The sequence below is a fragment of the Peromyscus californicus genome, unplaced genomic scaffold, assembly GCF_007827085.1.
Source record: "Peromyscus californicus insignis strain IS unplaced genomic scaffold, ASM782708v3 Scaffold_17__1_contigs__length_78620276, whole genome shotgun sequence".
In the NCBI taxonomy this organism is placed as follows: Eukaryota; Metazoa; Chordata; class Mammalia; order Rodentia; family Cricetidae; genus Peromyscus; species Peromyscus californicus.
In genome coordinates this window covers 38,815,765-38,833,556 of record NW_026294469.1, presented here as the reverse complement: position 1 = coordinate 38,833,556, position 17,792 = coordinate 38,815,765, and the positions used below count along the sequence as shown (strand labels likewise).

The 17,792-nt window shown below is 34.6% G+C and overlaps 1 protein-coding gene across 3 annotated transcripts in view; it reads right to left on the bottom strand.

The window, feature by feature from the left end:
* Dmxl1 (Dmx like 1) overlaps positions 1-17,792 on the bottom strand; it is a 153,086-nt gene that overhangs the window by 50,977 nt on the left and 84,317 nt on the right. Inside the window, exons 27-31 of one of the 3 annotated variants that reach the window (XM_052742166.1) lie at positions 14,031-14,158; positions 13,256-13,486; positions 12,783-12,896; positions 2,438-2,595; positions 2,011-2,037 (exon numbers count right to left, since the gene is read on the bottom strand). In XM_052742166.1, coding sequence (XP_052598126.1) covers positions 2,026-2,037; positions 2,438-2,595; positions 12,783-12,896; positions 13,256-13,486; positions 14,031-14,158 — 643 coding nt within the window. In that variant the 3' untranslated portion in view covers positions 2,011-2,025. Of the gene's footprint in view, positions 1-2,010; positions 2,038-2,437; positions 2,596-12,782; positions 12,897-13,255; positions 13,487-14,030; positions 14,159-17,792 lie in introns of those variants that run through there. The other 2 variants (XM_052742167.1, XM_052742168.1) reach the window with 2 other exon arrangements.

Genomic DNA, 17,792 nt, shown 5'->3' with positions numbered 1-17,792 from the left:
AAGTTAAGCAAGTAAGTAAAGAATTTAGTAAAACTAAGTAAAAAAATATTAAGTGTTACAAAAAGAAGTAGTTAAGATGGAGAAAAGTAAAAATTGACCATAGAAGGCCTCTTTGAAAAGTGTCATTTAAGTGAAATGTAAAGGAGAAAAAGTAACCAGCCTAGAAATAATAATGGGGCTTATAAAGTCTGACTAAACAATAATCCCATATATAGAGAAAACAATTCTCCAAAAATGGAGGTCAAATAAAAATAGAGAAAGAAAGAGACAAATTCCCTGCATTTCCTGAAGCATACAGCCTTACAGGCCAGCAGGAATGGAACCATCAGAGATTATTTAGAAGTCAACTACCGTAAAGCAGTATGGAAAACATCCAAAAGTTGAAAATGTGAGGGATTTGGCAATTAACATAAAAGAGCAGAAGAAATAGAAAGTCCTTGCTCTGTGGAATAGTGCAGGACTGAAAAACTGATCATTTGAGCAGAAATTCTAAAAAAAAAAAATGTTAATAACTAGGAAGAAAAATAGAAAGGTTATGTGACTTTTAAAAGTAACTGTCAAAACAAATGATAAAGCAGCTGAGAAAAATGTGCTAAGGTATACTAATGCAGTCTAAGCATAAGTATATGCTAAAAGTAAAATGTATAACCTTACTCACTCATTGGGATCCATAATTGAAAAATTAAGCATGAAGTTAAAGGCTTCTCATCAAACTGTTTTCTTGCGGCTTTAACAAACCATTTTGTGTGTCTATCTATGTGGTTATGCATGTGTGATGGCAAGGTCACTGTTTGGTGTCTTGCTCATTGTTTTCCACCTTAGTTTTTGAGACGGGGCTCTCACTGAATCTAGAGCTCATGATTTTGCTAGACTGGCTGGCCAACAAGGTCCTGGGACCAGCTGTCCCAGGTTATCCAGTTACGGATGTGCGTCACTATATGCCTGGCTTTTAGATGGATTCAGGGAATCCAAATTCTGGTCCTTGGGCTTTCACAGCCCTGAATAACAAGAGGATTCTTTCATTCATTTTAAAAAAAAAAAAGAAAAACACTCTAAGTTTTCCTGTGTCCCAGCCTGCCAAACGTCAGGATAAATCTCTCCCACTCGAGTCCCCCAAATAAACACATACGAGGCTTATATTAATTTTAACTGCATGGCCACGACTCAATTTTTTAGCTAGCTAGCTCTGTATATTAAATTAGCCCATAACTATTAATCTATATATCGCCACATGTTCTGTGGCTTTACCTTTATCCCATTATATGTTTCTCCATGGGCGGCTGGCTGGCTGGTGTCTCTCTCCTCCTTCTTCCTGTCTCTCCCTTTGAATTTCCTGTCTGTCTCTAAGCTGCCTTGCCATAGGCCAAACAGCTTTATTTATCAACCAATCAGAAACACATATTCGCAGCATACAGAAAGACATTCCCCCATCACTTCCCCTTTTCTGTCAAAACAAAAGGTAGAGACAGGAAGAAGGAAGGGAGGGACGCCAGCAAGCTGCCCAAGGAGCAACATGTAAAGGGATGCAGGTAAATCCATGGAACATGTGGTGATACACAGATTAATAGTTACGGGCTAATTTAAGATATAGAGCTAGCTAGCTAAAAGCTCGAGCCATGGCCGTGCAGTTATAATTAATATAAGCCTCTGTGTACTTACTTGGGGGGACACGAGTGGGAGAGATTTGTCTCGACCGCATGCCGGCCGGCCGGCACACAGTAAAACTTCCAACTACAAAGCACTAACTGAATAATCACTGATGAACTTTGAAAGGAATGATGTGACTGTTCACTTATCATAGCATATATCTGTTTTCAAAAGTGATGTGTGGAAAGTTAGTAGGAAAGTTTGCATTTTATGCAATTACTAATATGTAATATAGTATAGTAAATTCAGTTTTAGAGAATAATGTTATTTAACTGAATACTGGTAAATAAAATTTACATACCAGTCAAAACAACTCAGGGTGGCCTACAGTATTAAAAATGAATGCGGGACTATGAACTTGGCTCAGTGGTACAAGGCTTACACAAGGTTCTAAGTTTGAAAAGAAAAAGAAACTGAGTATGAATAAGAGATGACCAGAACACCTTGACTCCTGGGTCTTGACTCTTGGCTACTATTAAGTACATAACATTAAGATGTTGACTAACTCCTATTTTTATCTTACTTAATAATTTCAGTTTGAAATGGAGAGTCCTAATGCATATAAATATATATACTGCCTTAAAAACTGCTTAGATGTATAATCAATATAGTTCAGAGTTTCTTTTTTATATTGTAGAATATCTTGACCCAAGTTAAAAATTTCAAAACAGAGTATTGAAATATTAAAAATATTAAATATTAAAATATTTAGAAGTTAATCACTTATTTTACAACCACTTGTTCCCATTTAACTACCTGAAAACTGTTCTGTGTATCAATGTTTTATTACCTTGGCTATGAAGTAGTCCCAGATACTTAGCTCAGGTGGGATGAATTTCTCCTTGACTGTCAGTGACTCCTGATTTACTGAGGAAGAGGTTATGGGGGCAGATTCTCTGTAAGATGCTTTTGGTGGACTAAAATGTTTGTTTTGTTTTTCTCCTTCAACTAGTAAAGAAACAAAGAAGAAAATAGATTATTATTAAAGTACTATGTCCAATTGCCATCTTTACAAAAAAGTTAGATAATTTCAAACAACACACATAAACTAAAATATTATTATGAAAGTACAGAGCAGTTGAAAAAGCAGGTAGGAGAAGTAAGGAGGAAAGATGCTCTGTGTAATAACTTCTGTTTTTATCTTAACTTATTCATAATTATCTGAATGCTAATTTATATGTTGTATGTAATGTATAATAGATGTAGTACCTGCCTACAAAAAAAAAAAATCACTCTACAATTTAGTTAGGATTATGATAGAAATGTCCTATATCCTTCTACTTTGTGTTTTTTAAGAGGAAGAGGCTTGCTGATAATTCAACCAAGTGATTTATGCATATTAAATATAGATTTTACCAGTTAGCTACCCCAATAAACACTTCAAAATAATAGATGACACTGCTGTGGGATGTTCTGTATGGCAAATGTATTGCTCTGATTGGTTAGTAAATAAAACACTGATTGGCCAGTAGCCAGGCAGGAGTAAGTATAGGCGGGACAAGAAGGAGGAGAATTCTTGGAAGTAGAAGGCTGAGGGAGAGTCATTGCCAGCCGCCGCCATGACAAACAGCATGTGAAGATGCCAGTAAGCCACGAGCCACGTGGCAAAGTATAGATTATAGAAATGGATTAATTTAAGATATAAGAACAGTTAGCAAGAAGCCTACCACGGCCATACAGTTTGTAACCAATATAAGTCTCTGTGTTTACTTGGTCGGGTCTGAGCGGCTGTGGGACTGGCAGGTGACAGAGATTTGTCCTGACTGTGGGCCAGGCAGGAAAACTCTAGCTACATGACACAATGTCAATATAAATTAAAAATGCCACACTTCAGATTGTTCAGTAACAAACTGGTCTCATTATACATTTAAAATACATTTTTATTAGAAATTATTTTTAATATTTTGACTTCCCTAATTAAATTGTATTACATTTTGAAAAATGGTTTAAGAGATGGACTTCCTAGTCATTAGAATTACACAGAAGTGAAAACTCAGTCTTTACTTTCTAAAAACTTTAAAATTAGTATTCTTTCAGAATTTACCCTAGAAAACTAAAACAGTAGTATCTGAAAAGCAAAAATTATATGGGAGCTTGATTTCAAAAATGTTTATGGTACCAGTATTCAAAGCCAGGTCCTTGTACATGCCATGCACTTACTGCATCACTGAGCTTCATACCTACATGCTATAACATGGTTTACCAATACTAAGTCATAAGACACATCACCAGTTGTAGACAAACAAGGACCCTGTAGACATAAGCATGACCTACTATGCAAACAATTCCCATTAGGACACAACAATATTTGTCTTCAATGGTTCCAAATGAGATTTACTTACCTTCCAAAGTGATGTAAATATCTGTGTCTTAGTTACAATTTTGATTTGTCATCTGGAATTATTCAACTTTAAAATACATCATGCACATGCAATATATCAAGCAACAATAATCTAAGTTTAAAAGAGTAATTATGTGATTTTGGAAAGGAAAAATGAATGGCATATTCATTTTCTAAGATATTATGTAATAGTGGTTCCACTGTTACTTCATCCATTAAATGATTACATTTACATATTTAAATCTATATAAACTTTTGCTTTTATTAATATCTGATGATCAACAATCAAATTTCCAATATACACATTGCACATATAACACACACTCTAAAATTAAATGGACGAGAAACTGAATGTAGACCTTAATGAATTATTTAAGAAGAGGATAAAATGTGGCTAATAAAAAACAAAGGCATGATTTATCCAGTAACTGATGGAAGCAGATACAGAGACCCACTGCTGCCGAGGTTGGGAAATCATGCTGAAGACAGGGAGGAAGGATTGTACAAGCCAGGGGAGTCAAGGACATCACAAGGGAACCCACAGAAACAACTAACCTAGGCTCATAGGAACTCACAGAGTTTGAACCAACAGCCAGGGAGCTCACATGGGACCAACGTAGGCTCTCTACATATGAGTGACAGTTGTGTAGCTTGGTTTACTTGCTTGGTCTACCTGTGGAACTACTAACAATGGAAGCAGGGGCTGTCCCTAATGCTTTGGCTGGCTCTTGGGAACCTATTCTTCAAACTGGGTTGCCTTGCCCAGCCTTAATGTAAGGCAAGGAGCTCAGTCCTCAACTGGATATGCCATGCTTTGTTGAAACCCTTGGGAGGCCTGCCCTTTCTGAACAGAAACAGAGGAGGAGAGGAGCAGTGGGGAATAGGAAGAGAGAAAGAGGGGAAGCTGCAGTTGAGATGTAAAATAAATGAATAAATTTAATTTATAAGAAAAGAAAAAAAAGAGGCATGCATGGGGGAAAGGCCTGATAGAATCAAGAATTGTCATAAATTTTAAAAACTTAATTCTTATTTGCTTTGACTTACTAATAGGTTTACATGTCAAAATAGATTTCACAGACAAATATCCCTTCCTTTCCTTGAAAATTCTGATCTGACCCTCAGCACATTCTGTACTACTGATATTTAGAAATGTAAGTCATTCCCAAAAGAAATCAGACAGAAATGAAGGAATGTGTATGAGGTTACAGCTAAGGTCAGGAATGGGAAACTAGAGAAATAAGAAAGCCAACACTGCTTTCTGTAAGTTTTCCTGTATTACTGGATTTGCTGCCATGAAGTTATTACTGCAATGAAAACAAACAAACCAAAGGGCAGAAGTGAGAAGGGGAAGGATAATATGTATGAGTGGGACTGAATATGCTCCAAGTACATAATATACATGCATGAAAATGGCCTTAGGTAACCTGTACAATAATAAAAATACTACATCAAAAGCTAAGAAGCTTGTTTAACATTTATTTTACCATTTTCCTTTTTTTGTGTATGTATGTACTTGCGTAGTGGGTGTGCATGGGATGTAGGTACATATTTGCACATACATGTAGAAGCCAGAGTACAGCCTCAAGTGTCATTTCTCAGTAATGCCACCTACCTTGTTATGTGAATCAGTATCTGCCACCAGCCTGGAATAACCAAGTAGTTTAGCTGACTGGCCTGTAAGCCCCCAGGATCTACCTGTCTTCACCTCCCCTTCCCCAGTGCTAAGATAACAGGGAGTGCCAATATGCCTGGTTTTCAATGTGGGTTCTGGAGACTGAACTCAGTCCTTATTCTTGCACAGCAAGCACGTCACTGACTGAGCCACCTCTCCAGACCAGCTTACTGTTTTAAAGCAGATATGACAAAACTAGTATTTTGGAAGAAGATTTAAACACTACTTCTTTAAGACTTTAACACAATCAGCAGAACTATTTCATTTCCTCCTTTTCTACTGAACGCCCACTTATCTTTGGGGTTCCTACAAAGAGTGCCAAAGAGTACACAAAATTCATAATGGGGAATTATGAATTCCCCCAAAATTATGAATTAGTCCCAAAACTCAAAGGAAAAGGGTAAATTGCTTAACTGATGACTTAAAATAGTTTATGCTGAAGGAAATACAGATAAGGAAAAGATAAAGGACATTTAAGTTTAATAAAAAATAAATCCCAAATCCATTTCTGGTTTTAGCAAAGCAATTCAGGCTAAATTCTTAGTCTCTTAGAGGCATGCATACCACAAAGGGTACTTTAGATACAAACCTACCTAAAATCTACAAATAAACTTCAAAGAGTCCAAAAGGAAAATACTAAAGAAGCAATGAATTAAATAAAGTTTTTTTCTTAAATGAATAAGATTAACAGTTTTCAAAAACTGACATGATACTATACAGATAGAACAATGCTTGACTCTCAGAGTCCTACTAGAATCATTACTTCATATACTATTTTGTACCTGTTCTGCAAGTATTCACAAAAATAAATTTACAAGCTGGACTTGGTGACACATAGCTTTAGTTCCAGATCTTTGGAGGCAGAGGCAGGCAGATCTCTTGAGTTTAAGGTCAGCATGATCTACAAAATGAGTTCCAGGCCAGCCAGAACTGTACAGTGAGACCCTGTCTTAAAACATAAGTAAATTTATAAATATTTGAATAGGAAGTAGTAAATTTTCTCCAAATCCTATACCAAAGCAGATTCCAAGATAGTTGATGTAAAAAATGATTCACTGGAAGATAGCAAGAAAATATCAAAGCTGCTATTTAGACTTCTTTGGTAAGATAAAGGGAAGAGCTGGAGAGAAGGAAAGGCAGGGCAAAGAGGAAGCAAATAAGGGGCGGGTGCTGAGACAGGGGTAGGAAGAGAGGAAAAGGGTGAGGGAAAGTGGCTGGAGGAGGAAGAAAACAAGCTTTAGTGCTATACACACACGAGTACACAGGTCTAATGCTGGTGACTTACGCATGTTCTGCAAAGTGTTTATAATCAAAAGATCTAGGATCACTGTACTGGAATAGTAACTCTAAATTATTACAAATGCCACAGTTTGGAAATATACTCAGTCTATTTTATCACAGGACTTGAAATAGCCAAAAACGTCAGGGAAAAAAATCTATAGAAAGACAATATGCTTAGTTTTAATAACCTTATGAATTATCATTACCCACTGAATGAGAGTATCTAGGTCAGATAGATGATATATTATTTTTTCTTATGGCTTCTGCCTTTGTATATATCAAAAGGAACAGCCTTAATAGTGAAATAAGAGAATAATTTTCTGTACAAAAATATACATTTAACATTTCTTTCAAGCCATCCTGGAAGGCTTCTTATAGTCTCACAAAAATAAGTGCTATTTAAACATAAAGGGAAACTTGATATGACATGGCCCTCACTAAAAACCTGAGACTAACAAACATGAATTCATTTCCCTCTAAAGTGAGTTGTTTCATGTTTGGCCGTCCTTTAGAAGCTCTTAACAATCAGTCACCAGTGACGAGTGTTTGCTGTGCTCAACTGTGTTTAGTCACTGACATTCATCTTAAATGTACTTGCTGCTTTTGGTAAAATACTATTCTGCTAAAGGGATGATTGTAATAGCATGTAATAGTCACTAATAAAACATTGATCTTCCATACAAATTCTATATATACAAATGATTCTGATTTTCTCATCTATATTTAGCATAATCAAAGACCAGACATAATTTCAAATGTCTTCAAAATATCTATCATTAGCAGTTTCATTAAAAAAAGATATGACACGCTTATCACAAGTAAAAATACTCATTTTATACTTCATTCTATAATTAGGAGATAAAATTTTCATTAAACTTATTAAGAGAAGACAAAATTCAACAAGTTTTATGGTAAATTTTCTCACAAGATGCAAAATTATAAAAATTATAATGCAAGAAGCAAAAGTATGGATTTCTAACTGTTTGCAGAAAAAGAATCATTTTTAAAAATTGCTCTTGCTAATTTTCAACTTTAACAATTACCACAAACTAAAAATATCATGAGCATACATTAATTACTACAATTATAAATATCAAAATTTTCATGTGATGCAGAATTCACAAAGGGAAATTTCATTAATACTTAAGTTAGTAAGCTATTTATATTATGAACTTTTGGTTAAGAATCCAAGGCTATCATTCCTATCCAGGTGGCCACAGGGGGCTACATAAGAAAGCTAGCTGAGCAGGAGCCAGGGAGCATCCAGGTAGCACAGTTCCTTCATGGCTCTTGCCTCCAGGTTCCTGCTTCGAACCTCTCTGAATGATGGATCTGAAGTGTATGCCAAAATAAAACCTTTTTGCCCCAAGATTCTTTTGGTCAGAGTGTATTAGCGCAGCAACAACAACAACAAAAACCAAACTATAACAGTCAGTAAAACAATTAGAACAAAGTATATGAGATATGCAGGAAAAAAAAAAAACCCTATAGTTTAGTTCATGAGATCATTATTTCAAAACACTTAAAATGAGAATTTATATCAGAGTAAGAAACACCATGAGCAAATTTCAAATGCCTTTCCTAGCACTAAATTTGAAAACACTTTTTAGAGAACACGTACTTAGGGGTTCCAAATAAGTATTTCACTTTCAATACACAGTACTTTGATACTGATTTGTTAGGAAAACAAAATATTCTAGTCTTCTCAATTTTCATTTGGCTAAATTTAACAACTTAAAATATACATACTTTAATGCTGACTGAATTCACACTGACTTTCTGAAATACACTATTTTATTTCTGTGATGGTTAATGCTGTCAACTCGATATCATCAGGAATCACCCAGGAGACGGGCCTCTGGGCATGCCTGTACGGTTACCTCGTATTGACTGAGGTGCTATTATAGGTAGTGCCATTTCCTGGCTGGGGTCCTCCTGGATTGTCTAAGTAGAGAAAAGGAGCTGAGAAGCAGCAAACATTCACTGCTCTTCACCTTCTAAGTGCAGAAATGACATGACCAGTAGCTTCAAGTTCCTCCTGCCTTGACTTTATGCCATGACTCTACTTTGAACTGTGAACTAAAAGAAACATTTCCTTAAGGTGCTTGTCAGAGTATTTTATCATAGCAACAGGAAAAGAAATGAAGACAAGCCCCTTGGTCAACAATGTACACTGAATATTATTTAATGCCATTAACCTCTTGGGACACTGTGATTGTTCTTTTGTAGCAATCCAAACACAAAGCACTGTGGATTTACACCTAAAATTCCTCAGATTGGTGTGCTGTATTGGTGTGCTTTAAGCCTTCAGAATTTCATTTCACACTACCAGCCGGCATTCTGGGTGTTTTATCCTGACTGTTTCTTGGTCCTCAGATTTTTCTCCTGGCTTTTCAGAATATCTGCTTCACAGGCCTGGCTGTTTCTGATTGCCAATACTCAGCTATCCACTGCGTCCCTTCCCCCTTCAGTCTTTCACTCCTCCTCCCTTGACTTCTCTTTATTTTCTTCTCTGTTCCCTTTCAAACTAAAATAGTTTTGGAACCAAAAGTCTTTCTCTTCATCAACTGATAAATCATGTAATTGATAGTTCCTCTAAATCACATCATTCACAGTTCCTGGAAGTGCACTTGGTATGACTTCCATGACTATATTCAGAATGGTTTCTGAGTTCTCAAAGACAGATAAGTATAAGGTGGATGTATTTATATCTAACCTTACCACAAGATAACTGTGTTTTCAACATTTTATTTGGCTAACTTGTCCCCAATCCAAATGGATAAACATACAGATAATAAAAAGTAATCGCCGGGCGGTGGTGGTGCACGCCTTTAATCCCAGCACTCGGGAGGCAGAGACAGGTGGATCTCTGTGAGTTCGAGGCCAGCCTGGGCTACCAAGTGAGTTCCAGGAAAGGTGCAAAGCTACACAGAGAAACCCTGTCTCAAAAAACCAAAAAATAAAAAAAAAGTAATCAAATAACCAAAAATTATCAGAGAAAATGGTTAATATTATCATTTATTAAGATCCTTACAACTATACAATGACGTTTTTGCCTACAAGCAGTAAATCTTAGTGTTTAAATAAGAATCAACCTGATCTTTGAGTAAAGCTCTTCATATTTATCTGTGCTCAGCATAAATACGTGGAACTCGGGCTAGTGATTTGGCTCAGTGGTAGAAGTTTGCTTAACACCCACATGGTTCTGGGCTCAATTTTCAGCATCGAATAAAGAAAGACTTGAAGCTAAGATCAGGCTAATAATACACTTTTCATCTTAAACCACATGTTAACATTGCTTAGCAAAAGTTATCCCTTAAATAGTTAAATAATAATTTTAAATTTAATTTAAACAATTAAGTCTTAATGTTTTAAAAAAATGGAGCCAAAATTAATTTACCAATTATTAATTTAATCATTAACTCCATGACCTATGAATCCAAAATGTATGTTAGGTTTGACAATTTTTTCTTGAACTCAAGATATATGAAAGAGACAGTCAAGGTGAATTTCATAGCTGTTATTAATTGATGGAAATTATATCATGGGAAGTAACTTTAAAAACCACTGTGAAAATTAAAATGCTTAATATTTTAATAAACAAGTAAATTTGATCTGTAAAGTAAATTAGGACTTAAAATCTGCAATTTTAAGGAAAAAGGTAGAAGAAAATAATTTTAATTCAGAGCAAAAGGATTGGTGAGACAAGTGTGGTGGGTAGATCAATACCAGGTAATGGTATCAAGTCTGTGGAGCAGCCAATCAGCACTGGACCTTTCAGTAGAAAAGTCAAAACTGTTTCAGCTTCTGAACTTCAAGGAGTTAGGGGCCACAGCAGGGAAAACTACAAATTATCACTCTGATATCATTTGTCACTTCACAAGTCCTTTCCAGACTTGAAAGGTAACTTCAGTACTTAAAAAAAGCTGCAACTTTTTAACAGAGGTAGCAAACAGTATAAAATGTAACAAAAGCAAACTTTCTACCTCACAGGCTGTCAACTATGACTTTTTTTTTTTTTTTTTTTTTTTTTTTGAGACAAGCTCTCACTATGTAGCTCTAGCTGTCCTAGAACAGGCAGGCCTCGAACTCACAGAGATTTCCCTGTATCTCCAAAGCACTGGGATTGAAAGATGTGCACCATCATGTCTGGTTTAAGACCTATTTTTATATCCAACATTTTACTGAAGTACAGCCATCCTGATTTGATGTCTATTGCTACTTTTGTGCTACAAGGGAAGACTGAGTGGTTGTGAGATACCAAAAGGTCTCTGGACCAACAAAGCTGGTTCATATCTGCTCAAAATTATGAACTCATTGCTTTACTGTAAGCATCAAATAATTAATCCCTGTCTGTTAAGATCGTATCCTCCCTCTCCCATGTGTTGAAGAGGGGAAAGAGCATGAATTAAAAATTAAGAGTGACAGATGAATGAACAGTTTCAATGTGAGGATAAAGTAGAAGCTAAGCTACCAAGACTTTGGTTGTACAATCATATGGGATCATAGCTTAGTGTAGAGTGTGTCAATACTTACAGCTAATGACTGAGTATTTTAACAAGATAACGACTTCTTTTTCTTCCATTACAGACGAATATTTAAAATCTAAAAATATTTATTTATCAGGTTATGTATGGACTTTAACAATAATGTTTTTAAAACTTTTTAAAATATTTATTTTACGTATGTGTTTCACTTGCATATATGTTTTTTTGCTTGTCTGCATGTGTGTGCATCATGTGTGTGCCTGGTGCCTTGTAAAGATTAGAAGAGAATGTTGATCTCCCTGGAACTGGAGTTACACAGTTGTAAACTGCCACATGGGTGTTGATACTCAACCTGGGTCTTCCACAAAAACAAATGCTCTTAACTGCTAAGCCATCTCTCCAGCCCTACAATGCTTTTAGAAAAAATAATGAATCCAAATCAAATTGTATTTTCCTGTCAAGTCCTTTACCAACCATCTGACCTTCCAAATCATAAATATCTAAACCTACAAATATATACAGGGCATGGGTCTAAGGTACTTAAAGGCAGTGGAGAGGAAGCAGATTGAAATTCAGAGATAATCTTTCTGGGCTTCACTTACAAATGTATTCACAAGGGTTCCTTTTAAAAAACATTTAAAATTGTTTCCAAATTTTTATTTGAAGATTTAAATTTACATGTATTTCAATAATTTTTAAAAATTTAATGTTAGTATAGTTAACAGGTTTTCTATTAATATAAATTAAGTCCTAACTCTACTCCAGATAATCCACAAAAGTAAAACCCAATTCTATCATGTGTGTTAATAAATCACAAAAAGAAAAAGTTTAAAAAACATCACAAAAACTATTTTCAAGTTGAAAAAGTGGGTCATTTAAATTTATTTAAATACATGTAGTTTTAACATCAGAAATGAAAAGATACAATTAAACTATATACTTTTCACGGTATTAAAAACACTTAGAAATCCAAATACTCTAATAGCCAGTCATAATATGCAGATCATAAAGCAGCCTCATGGGAAATGCTTTCTCAGTCATTTCAAGCCATACTGTGATTTCCTATGATGAGGACCAGAGATATTTTTCTTTTGGTTTTGAACATTTAGAAAAGTTAAAATTTAAGGGACAGAAAATATCCAAAACCAAGTATTTGAAACTAGAATGGAATAGCATAAAGAGTTTTATAAAATGCTAATCATTGTTTTAATCAAAAATATGGCTTGAATAAAAGAAATTCGTCAATTTTTCTTAAATGCCAAACAAAACAAACTATCCCACACTATGCAACCCTTCAAAACCAACACAAAGCAAGCTAAATTGTAAAAGCCTATTTCTAAAGCTAATATCTTGCCTGCAAGAGTGGGAGGGCTATGAGAACTGATGGCTGAAAGAGCTTTGGAAAAGCCCACACATTCCATGGAGAATACCACTACCTGGTGGGGGCTAGGCATAGCAAAGTGCCTTCCTGCCAAAGAAAGAAGAGAAAAATCTGTATTTGGAATAGAACAAAAACCAAAGTGACTGTATTTCAAAAGAAATGAAGATTTTAATACTAAGAGACAATTCAAGTACATTAAATAGTCTCATCAACAGTGCAGGAGTATCTTAAAAGATTGAAAACTGCACCAGAAGCTTTAATACTTCTTTTTTAAACCACATTATTGTTTGTTGATAGTCTTGTATAACGAGTTTTCTGAAACAAAATTAAAACACAATTACACTTAACAAAGTTATCCATCTGAATAAAGCTTAAAAAAGAGAGAGAGAGAGAGAGGAAAAAGAGAAAAAGAGAGAGAGGGAAGGAGGGAGACAGTAAAAACTTACCGGGTAAGGCTTTCGAGTGTGTCTGTGCTCCTCCCCCAAATACTGCAGACCACATATTTTCATTTAGGGGGTGGGCTACAATCCGAAATAGTTCATTACTAGAATGTGTTGCCAGCCCATGAATGAACAGACTAAGATACACTGCTGTGAGAATTTCACAAAGCAAGACTGTAAGTCCTGATTGGGCTTCTTCACCAGAAGAATTCAAAAGTTGAATTAGACAATTTATTCCTAGGACCAAAAAACAAACAAACAAACAAAAAACTGCCATTAACAACAACAACAACATCTTTTAAAGCTAAAAATTAAACACATTTTTCTACTTTTTGAAAAAATTTACTCAATCAGCATTAAATCATCCCCTACCCTGGATTCCTAACCAGTAGGTAATTATGGTTTAAGAGCATTTGCTGAAATATTTGTTCAATTTAAATAAAATGAAAATTAAACTTATATCAAATCTCAGTTAAAATGTTAATGGCATAAATATTTTGAAAAAATATTTAAATTGTTTAAGAAATAACTTAACAAAATGAGCTACTTTAATACAGTGATCAAGGATGTATTGTTTATTTGATAATGTCTTGTGTAACAAGAGCGTTTGTGACAAAATTAAAATGTAACTGAAGAATTTGCATTGAATTTGTAATGGTGTCAAATCTAGCAATATTTAACAATGATCATCAAATAGTAAAACTAAGCCAAATCTGCTTTTTACCATTTACCATTTCCAATAAGGCTAAAAAAATAATTCATATATGTAAATTACTTATACCTGGCCATTGAGCTGGTGATGTGTTGGGAGTTACTGATTCATCTAAACTTCCTGTTCTCAAAGAATGTTGATGGGCAAGCAGTACTGTCTGATACACCATTCCAGTAAACTGATTTGTTTGAAATGAACTAAAAAGGAAACAATATTTAAACCTAAGATGAATTCCATATGTAATATTCCCATTCTTACAATTTCTAAGGTATCTTAAATAGAAATTTTTATTCATAAATTATACTGTTTTTATGTCTAAATAACACGTTCTCTGGTGCTATATTGTATTAATACAGTATTCTCTAAAGCGAAAATATACATATTCTAAGCTAAACAAATTTGACATGTATCTAGTATATTTATTTAGTGAAAGATGAAGAATACATTAAAAAAAAAACCACCACATTATTTTGGGCCACAAGAAGCAAGCTTAAATGTATAACTTTAAAACAAAGCTATTTGATTGAAAATGAAGTGAGTCTAGGCTCAATTTCATAGTTAACGGCTAGCCCATCCTCTATCTGGCACTGAACCAGGTACTAAGCATGCAATAGAAAGTAGTTTCTGTCCCTTATAAATCTTTTAATATAATGGGGGAATTGGACACAAATAATTTTATCATATTGCTCTTGATAAAATTATACACACCACACTATGAAGGCAAATGAGATAAGCATTATTACATATTTAAGAACTTACAGTAATTTAATAAAAGATTAAGTAAACAAATAACAGGGAAGAATAACTATTTTAACATTTTGATACCCAGCAGCAAAAAGAACTTATAAAAATGCTAGAAAGTAGTACTGCAGATGTTCCTATAGCATATATTCAGTAAACGAATATAATATTTACACTTAGACAGTGCCTTAAAGATGTACTTGGTGAATCTCACTGATCATAACATTTTGATATTTGTAAATAGATTCTTGGGCTTTATTTTCCAAATTTAAGATGGCAGAATAGCAACAAAAATTCCCTCAGCCTGTAGAAATATTTATGATAAGATAGAAACATGTTGATGAAACCAAAGCAATACTCAATTACATAAATGAACTCATGATCAAAGAAAATAAAAATCGAAGCTACCTTGGTAATATACAACCAGAGTGGTAAGTGGTGCTGTCCATGGACAACTCTTAGAGATAAGATGAAATGATAACCAAAAACCAATACCGATGAGAGTTGATACCATGTAAGAGATAACTAACTACAACATCTCCACTCACAGAAGCAAACTTACCAAAAATTAAAAAGAATGTTATACTTAAATAACTTTTCTAAAGTCAAAACACAAAGATAAAGCATAAAAATGGAAGAAATGATTAAAAGAGACTGAGAGGGACATTACATACATAGTGGGCTAGGAATCTCCTGATTTTTCCCTCCACCCAGGGATGTACCATATACATCTATCAATGGATTGATTCCCTCTGAAAGAAAGTCAGAAACAGTTGAAAACTCCCAGCCACTAGATAATTGAGAAAATATCATACCAAATAGGTAGGAAAAGCTATGACACAATCAGGTATGGAGTCACTCACTACAAAATTGGGTAGCTATCTATGTTCTTATGAAGATAAGGAAACAGGCAGACCTCATGTACCAGTCTCTAACTCTTAAGGTTCTCCACAATTACACTTTTTATTAAACTTGTTTGAGAACTTCATTCATGAGTCTTGTTTACATTATTTTCTATCCCTTTCTCACTCACCTCATCCTGTGTCCCTCCTACTTTCTCAAATTCATGACTTATTATTGTTATGTGCAATTGTGTGTGTGTGTGTGTGTCTACACATACAACCTACTGAGTCCATTTAGAAATGTTTTTACGTTCATGTGCTTAGGGCTGATCAATTGGGACTAAATAGACCATCAGAGGTTTGTCCCTGGAGAAAACTCATTCTCCCTATCTCAGCAGTCATTGACTGCTTTTTAGCTCTTAATCCAAAGGTGGGGCCATAAGAAATTTCCCCTCTCTATGCTGTTTAGGCAAACACACTGCTGAGATTTCATGGCTTTTGCTTCCTTTTCATGTCTAGAAGTCATTATCATGCAGCAGGAATCTCTTAAATCTTTCTGCCTCGTCTTGCATGATTTTCCCTGAGCCTTAGGGCTTGTGTTATAATATACATACATACATATACATATATATACATATACATATACATATATACATATACATATACATATATACATACATACATACATATATATATATATATATATATATATATATATATGTATCAGTTGGGATTAGGCACCTCATGTCCAGTTGTTCTAAAATATTGATTTATCAACTAAGGGAACAAAAAGGATTAGACAGAAAAGGCTGCTCTAGCCTTCACAGGTACAAAGTACTACTACCTGGAAGTAGGGACAGGACCTAAATAAAACAAAACAACACAGAGTTCCCAACCCTGTTAATCCTCCACTCCCATCACTGACTGACCCGGGGTTGACAAAATACCCCAGGCAAGAGCTACCTGTGGCCTTGCTTTTAATCAACTTGAACTGAAAATTAAAGATATAATCATTAATCCTTCATTTGTGGTAAAATGGATGAATCCTGAGGACATCATATCAAATGAAATAAGCTAGGTACAGGGGGAAAATGCCATTTTTCTCTCATATGTATGAATATTGTAAAAGTTATCTCATGATGGTGGTTACCAGAAACTAAGGAAAGGAAGGTAAAGCAGAGAGGCTGTGTAACAAGTACAGGACTTCAGTTAGACAGAAGGGATCATTTCCAGTGTTCTATAGCACAGCACAGTGGCTACCATTAATACTGTGCTGTTTCAAAATACCTATGACAGAATTTTGAATCTTATCACAAAGAATAATAAATACCTCAATACCCAGTTTTGATCACTAGTGTATGCATTGTGATATCAAAAGTATCACATACTGTAATGCATAAATATGTATTATCAATGTGTATAAATTTAAAAACCAATTTGCAGTCTTAAAATGAAAAAAGAATTTCTTAAATTTTATTTTGTTACATTTTGTTGTTATCTTTTAGAACCCTGTTCTTTTCTGGGTGGGAGGTGTGGTGGGGTGGAACTGAAAAGAAGGTGGGTAAGCTGTAATCAGGATACACTATATGAGAAATAATCTATTTCAAATTTAAAAAAGACAAAAAAAATGGATGTACAAGTTCTAGTATTGTCTCAAAGAGTAATAGAAGACAGATTAATAGTTAAAGAAATAATGTCAGGGGCTGGAGAGATGGTTCAGAGGTTAAGAGCACTGGCAGCTCTTCCAGAGGTCCTGAATTCAATTCCCAGCAACCACATGTGGCTCACAACCATCTGTAATGAGATCTGGTGCCCTCTTCTGGCCTGAAGGTGTACATGCAGACAGAACACTATGCATAATAATTAAATCTTGAAAAAAAAAAAAGAAATAATGTCAGAGTATTTCAAAGAACTAAAGCTAGACTATACACCAGAATGTCAATTTTTAGGCTTTTAACAATTATTCTGAATACAGAATATGAAGAGGAAATTCCTAAATAGGAAATCTGTGAAAAATTTCTCAATCCTGTTATCAGTAATTCCTTTGCCTATGTGCCTCAGACTTTTTGTTATACATCAAATTATGGAACTTATCACTTAAGTATGATGTTTATTATTTATCATCCATTCATCTGTTTTAATGAGAACAATCCTAAGGAAAGAGTATTTTACTTATTTTTAATTTCTCAGTATCTATCACAATATTTAGCATGATGGCAGTGATCAATTATAGGCAGCTAAGTTACAA